Source organism: Nanorana parkeri, unplaced genomic scaffold, assembly GCF_000935625.1.
Source record: "Nanorana parkeri isolate BGI_ZX_2015 unplaced genomic scaffold, ASM93562v1 scaffold2320, whole genome shotgun sequence".
Lineage (NCBI taxonomy): Eukaryota > Metazoa > Chordata > Amphibia > Anura > Dicroglossidae > Nanorana > Nanorana parkeri.
The window spans coordinates 63,224-70,299 of record NW_017308588.1 but is presented as its reverse complement, the minus strand read 5'-3'; the positions used below and the strand labels follow the sequence as shown (position 1 = coordinate 70,299).

The window sequence follows — 7,076 nt, the reverse complement described above, 5'->3', positions numbered from 1 at the left end:
ATTCGAGAAACTCCATTTGTTCCAAAAATCGAAGGTAAAATTCCAAACAAAATTTCGACGGACTTTCCTCCAGTCTCCGATGGCGTTATCGAATCTTTTGATTTTTCATATGAGCTTCCATACTCATGTCCACCATTGTATGGCCAGCTTTAGTCAACTTCATCCAACCACCATGAAGTGTGTCAAGGTAGATGGTTTTTGTGGAAGAACCTCCGGGCCAAGTTCTTGGACAATTAAAATCTTCCGGGGTCCAGCAACGCCCCTGACAAGCACAATATTTAGGATAACGCTGATTTTTTTTTCTGTTCTATAGAATGTACTGAGATGTTTTAGCTGGCTCAGGGGGATGTAGATAGCCAGTGTATCCCCACCTTGAAGGTCTATTCTCCTTTGTCTGCTTTCATACCGGGAAACTCTCGCTGCATGAAAATCCATTTCAAGTAGAAATCCCGACCTCTTTCCTATGGGACTGGTCCACATCTATTCACTGTAGTTTGAAAGGGAAACTATATAAGCTTATTCCCACCTATGCGTGAGCCCTACCCTGAGGGCTGCCATACACGAGGAACAACGTGAAGCCGGCCGTGTTTTCTCAGACAGAGGAAAAATGGATTGCCAGCTCCACAAACACACAGGCAGGGCCGGACTTCCCACAAGGCCAACCAAGGCCCGGCTTCGGGGCAGCAGGGAGTAGAGGGGCAGCAGGGGTGTAGAATGCCTATCTCCAGATGACTGGGACATGCAGTTCCGGGCACCAGGCGGGTAGTTGTTTTCTACATATAGCTCGGCTTTGGGCAAGCAGGGCTAAATGTACAGCGGGGAAGCCGCCGCTTGTTCTGTACAAGTGATCCAGGTGAGACCTATCGGGTACATTTCCATAAGACAGAGAATGGTGACGATCATGGGTGCTGGGTGGATAGTTGTTTTCTACATTTAGTCCGGCTTTTAGCAAGCAGAGCTAAATGTACAGCGGGGAAGCCGCAGCTTGTTTTGTACAAGTGATCTTGACGAAATTGTATGCAGCCTGCAGGTCTCCCATTCTCCATTAGGGTGGGGGGGTTTGGCGGGTAGGGGGGCGCATTGATGAGGAACCTGGCCTTGGGACAGCAGAGAGAGCAAATCCGGCCCTGCACACAGGCAAAGCCAGACGAGCCGCTCCGCACTCCCCATTTTCTGCACCTCCTTTGATCTCTCGTCTTCAAGCTAACTGCTGGAGATGGCTCTGGCCCTTGTAACTTTACATGACAGGAAGTTCAGGGAAGCCTAGCTGAGAAATTTGGTGCTGTTTGGAAACACGATGACTGTAAGTGCTTGGGCAAAAATGTAGTGAATTACTTTTCTGGGCGATGTAGATTTGTCTGATCGGGATTCGTTATTATTGCGAGAGCTCAATACTACTTTAGGCAAACAAGGTTGAAAGTGTAGGACTGCCAATGCCATAACAAATGCACATGTGCTTCAAAAGTGGTGCATCATGCCGCAGTGCGGATAATGTAATGATGTGTAAAATGTGGCGAACGCTAAGCCTTGTGTAAGATAGTTCAGTCCCTGCTACTTATAACGAGCCATAGAAGGAACACATAATAAACCATGTATATATTGTGTATATGTAACATTCAATATTGGACATCTTTCTATAAGGTTAAAAGAGAACTATGGGGTCAGGCCTTTTCCCCCTTAGTTCTCCGAAGGGTAACGGGAGGACACAAACTAGCGTCCTCCCCGTCACCCTAAGCTCAGTATACCGCGAGCTGTAGCAAAGTCAGGTAAGGTGGGTCGCCTCCGCCCTCACAGCCTTAAAGGAGAACTATGGGGTCAGGGCTTTTCCCCATAGTTCTCCTAAGGGTAACGGGAGGACACAAACTAGCGTCCTCCCGTCACCCAAAGCTCAGTATATAGCAGGCTATAGCTTGCGGTATACTGAGACGCTGCAGCTGAAGTGGATCCCGACAATTCTGTCTGGATCCGCCCAGCTGCGTGAGTGACAGCTGGCTCTGCCTATCTAGATGCAGAGCCAGCTGTACCCGCCCCCTCCCGCATCCGTTCCGCCAGTCAGCGCTGGAGAATCGGGTAGGGGGGAATCCAGCCCCTCCCTTGTCACGGCTCTCTGCAGTGACAGGATCGAGAAGTGAGCGAACGCCGATATGTGTTCGCTCACTTCCCGATCTACTGAGCCGACCTGTGACAGTCTCATTGTCACAGGTCGGCTCAGAATATGAGGCTAAGTGAAAAGCACTCACCTCATAGTTCTCCTTTAACTGCTCGTTTTGGTCTAGGGGGGTCAAATAAAAGAAATATACCCACCTGATCCTCGGTCCCATCTGGCTGCGAGACCCCGCAGCCTCTTCATTCCCAGGCTCCGGCGGTCTAAGGACCCATGATGTCATCCTTTATAATGCAGTCCATTGCCTTGCATTAGAATTGAGGACGCCGAGGGACATATCACCACCAGAACAGAGGAAGAGAGAGGTGGACCAGCAGATCTGAGGATCGGATGAGTATATCTTCTGTATTCTGGCACCTGGAGAAAAACGAGCAGTTAACCCTTGCAAGACGAGGGGTAACACCACTGCAAACATTTACGTTTAAAAGAACTTGATTACTTCTTTAGGCCAAAAATCACATTTACAAATTCTCAAAAAGGTTGCAGATGAGTCCGAATGCCACTCTGCTCTGATAGACACGCACCGTACATTTTCCAGAGCAGCTAGACCCAGCTTCCCCTGCATATCATTGGCCTATTGCTATGATGGGACACTGAATGGGCAATAAGAATGTTGAAGAGGCAGATGAACTTCAACACCAGGAGGACGTGTTGGAGCTTCAAACATGAATGTTACATTACTTCGCACGCTGGATTTTTGGCTTCCCTGAAATGCAATAGTTGTATCGTTCTTTCTCGTACTCGCTCTCTTTCTCTTTCTATCTCTTTCACTGTCTCAGAAGAAGTGGTGGTCTGATGGATGTAGTTGAGCAGGAATTTCTTCCTCTCTACCCGCTCTCTTCTTGGGTTCCTCGGCTGTTCCAGGCGGAACTTGACGTTTCTCAAGGCGCTGTCTATCACCATCAGGATGTCTGTGGTTCTTCCCAGAGTTTTGATGTTGCTCGTCGTCGTGTAGTTCTCGATGGCGATCACCACCTCCGCCCCCATGAGTCTAAACCTTTTCTCGATGTCCAGGTAATCTCCTCTGGTTTTGAAGGTGAGGACGATGATGGGAACGATACCTGGAGAAGAGGAATACAGTGAGACTATCTCAACGTTTGTGGGAAGCCAAATGTTAGATTTCTAAGTGATCATGGCAGACCTGTGCCTAGGGGTGGGCATGTGTTAGAGGACCCGCTGACCTTCTCTATCTTCATTATTATTAAGTCATATTTGGGGAAATTCTGGCCCATCTCCTTCACTTAGCATCACAAGGGGAGGGAAGATGTGCATGGACGTCACTTCCTCTCTAGGACCCAGACATGGCAGTGTGATATTTTCTTCCCTACCACAGCTACAGCTGGCTGCAGCACTCCCACCCCATATGGGGTGGTAAAGCGGCCCAGATAAAGCATCTGATTGGCCGCTTTACCTGGGCCGCTTTACCACCCCAGGTAAAGCTGCCAATCAGATGCTGGAAATTTCACACCCAGTTAGCAGTGGCCTACAATGCTATCCCTATTTTTGGCCTTGAGCCCCAAAGTATTTTTAGATGTTTTTATTTGGACAATTTACTTTTTTGGACATTTATTTTAAAGGGTCAGAAGGACTCTTTGTTACGGTTTATATGTTCTAATTTTATTGCCCTTTGGGGTCTATTCCGATGACCTAAATAAAATGCCGGGACTCCCCCAATATTGCCAATGTGCTCCCACTGGAGACAGACCATGAAAAGGGCATGTGGGTGAGAAACGCTGGCTCTAAGAGTACAAAGGCCCCAGTTAGAGAACACTGAAGCACAAAGTGTTTATGGAGTCCAGGAGATGTGAGAGAATAGGAGACCAGTGTTTGTAGAGTCCAAATGGGTTAATTCCATCATAAAAAGCCAAGATAACAAGCCAACACATTTTGGGGCTTCAAACACTGCGTACAATGGAGAAAAATGGAATTGGAGTAATAAATCCTGAAGAGGAGTCACTCTGAGAGACCACATAAAGCAATAAAGGGTACCCTGGCACCAGTGGCATCACAAGGGGGGTGCGGCCCGCACCCGGGTGACACCAAAATGACTGACAGTCATTTTGGTGTCACCCCCTCTTAAAAGTCTGGCACTCTGTTATGGACTGAGAGCCCGACAATTTCGGGAGAGAGGAGGGGACCCAGTGGCATACCTTATCCCGCTGGGTGACTGTCCCCTCTTTTCTCTGCCGGCATCCATCACCTAGATGGTCGCCGGCATGCATCAACATGAAGTCATCACGCACACATGTGGTTATGTCACGCGCATGCACAATTATGTCACGGTGGGGTGTCACTCAGTAACCGCTCCGGGTGACACCCGCCCTCGGGACGCCCCTGCCCTGGCACTCTGAAAGTCCTAAACACCAAGTCCTCTTTATTGACCTGAATGAAAAGGTTTCACAGTGTAGGGCAACATTTCGGAACACAATCAGGTACCTTCCTCAGGCAACATGTTTGCCAGAGTTTGCGCTGCCATCTGCCAACGTTGTTGCACACACCCGAGACTTGGGGTTTTTCCTTACCAGTCAGGTGTGCGATGGGAATGGGACTACAACTTTGCTCTGAGGCAATAGACATGCTTTGCAGCTTGTGGTTCAGCGTAAATGGAGGTTGTATGGCCACCAGGTCACATTCTAGTAGAACATACGGAGGTACACACAAGCCAACTGAGCCAAAGAGCCGGCGGCACTGATTTTAGGCGAATGTCAGTAAAAGGAGAACAATGTCACCAAAATAAGATCTTCACGCGGGAATACGTTACCTGTCATTCTTACGCAGTTTTCCATAAATTTCTTCACTTCCTGCATTTCTGCATCTGGTATCTGTTGTCTGACACTAGAAAAGAGAAGAAGAACATCATGTATATTAATAGAAGTTGGAGAAGACGTTTTAAGGCCATTTCACATCTATATACGTGCAGGAATGTAAGTTTATTATAGAATTTATAGAAATTATATGTTTTGTAAGTAAAAAAAAAATGTGGTCAAAACAAATGCTGCATGCACAATTTCTTCTGACCACACCGGACCGGAAGGCAGGCATTGATGTGCTGCACGTACTGGTACGGGGGATCGCACTGCGGCCGGAGGATGTGGCTGTGGTGCCTTTGACTTCAATGCACCGCCACGCCCCCTCCCACCCCAAAACAAAGTGAGCCGGCCGGGATGCGATCCAGTGCGTTCCGGACAGAATTGGGCCGAAACGCACTGGGGCTGGTGCGAACTAGCCCTTATTCTATATACTTGTAACATAGAGGGGTGTGGTTCTGTGGTCCTCAGAGATAACTGAGAACAATGTAACTGATTGCAGCACTGGCAGGAAGTTAGGAGCTCGCTGGATTTCTGCCAGATCATCAGGTATTTTGCCCTCATTGAACAGATATAACAAAACACTTTCAATGGTTTATTTGACAAACAACAAGGGAGCAAATAAGAGACGTTCATAGTTCGGGGTTACATAGCCTTGAAAAGTACAAATATGTGAGTGGATGGCTCGTCACAGGGACTCATCAGCAGTAGAGGACGAACTTCACAATAGTTTCAATGCATTTCTCCAATATTTTGTTATAGGAAAAAACAATCCTTCTAAGGATAAAAATATTTTCAAAATGTGATGGACTCAGCTGGATCCATGTTATTATTATTATTGAGGATTTATATAGCGCCAACAATTTGTGCAGCGCTTTACAATATGGAGGAGACAGTACAGTTGCAATACAATTTACAGTACAATACAGTATCAGAACAATAGGGTTGGGAGTGTCCTGCTTGTGAGAGCTTACAAACTAGTAGGAGGGGCCAGTGATACAAAAGGTAATAATTGTTTGGGTTGAGTTATTGGAGGACCTAAAAGGCAGTTATGGTGAGATGAGATCGGCTTCCCTGAAGAGATGGGTTTATAAGGATCGCCTAAAGGTGGGCAGCGTAGGAGATAGGCGGACAGAATGGGGTAAGAGGATGGGGGACACTCTGGAGAAGTCCTGGAGGCGAGCATGGGAGGAGGTAATGAGAGAGCTTGAGAGCAGGAGGTCTTGAGAGGAACGGAGAGGACGGTTTGGGTGATATTTTGAGATGAGGTCAGTGATGTAGGTTGGGGCGGAGTTGTAGATGGCTTTGTATGTTGCTGTTAGTATTTCAAATTTTATTCGTTGGGCGAGTGGGAGCCACTGGAGGGATTGGCAGAGAGGGGCAGGGGATGGAAGTCAGTGGAGGGATTTGCAGACACGGTTGGTAAGGTGGATGAGTCTGGCAGCAGCATTCATGATAGACTGAAGGGGGGAGGAGCCTGCTTAGTGGTAGTGTTCAATGAAACTTCCGTGAAGGGAAATCAATGTTACTGAAAAAGTCCTAGTCAGCAATGGCTCCTCCCAGTGATTCAAAAATAATACCGACCCCAAACCTGTAGAGTTTCTTCTAAACCCCATGCTCACCTCCAGCTACGAACATCTCACCATCAAATACACCCTCATATCAGCCATTCTCCTAATTCCTGGCAACCAAACCCCGCCCTGGACGCATCGTCCAATCCACAAGCAGCTTACCTGTACACAAAGATGGGGACAATGAAGTCCGTGTAATTTGGCTCCAATTCTGAATTTTCTAAGTCCTCCATCATCGCGCTAAAATTGTCTTTCCAATTCACTTTCTGTCCGATGGGGATGAAGTTTCCTGGAAATGACAAGACGCAGAGAACGGGTCACACCAGAGAAGGGGAGTCCACAAGTATTTAGTAGAGATGTAACCCCGGCAAAAAAATTTTGTCCCATTTCTTTTTGGATCGTTTCAGATTTTTCTTTCTTTTGTTTTATATTTTGGCTCGTTTCTTCGATTTTGGATTGGTCCCCATTGTTGTTCCGGAACGATCCAAAATTAAAATTTAGAGGGGGTTCTTTAATTATAAATTAACCTAATTT

General features: G+C 47.2%; 1 protein-coding gene across 1 annotated transcript in view; it reads right to left on the bottom strand.

The window, feature by feature from the left end:
- Positions 1 to 2,836: 2,836 nt before the first annotated feature.
- LOC108801366 overlaps positions 2,837 to 7,076 on the bottom strand; it is an 8,024-nt gene continuing 3,784 nt past the window's right edge. Inside the window, exons 2-4 of the mRNA XM_018573294.1 lie at positions 6,705 to 6,831; positions 4,926 to 4,999; positions 2,837 to 3,225 (exon numbers count right to left, since the gene is read on the bottom strand). Of these exons, the coding sequence (XP_018428796.1) occupies positions 2,837 to 3,225; positions 4,926 to 4,999; positions 6,705 to 6,831 (590 nt within the window). The remainder of the gene's footprint in view (positions 3,226 to 4,925; positions 5,000 to 6,704; positions 6,832 to 7,076) is intronic.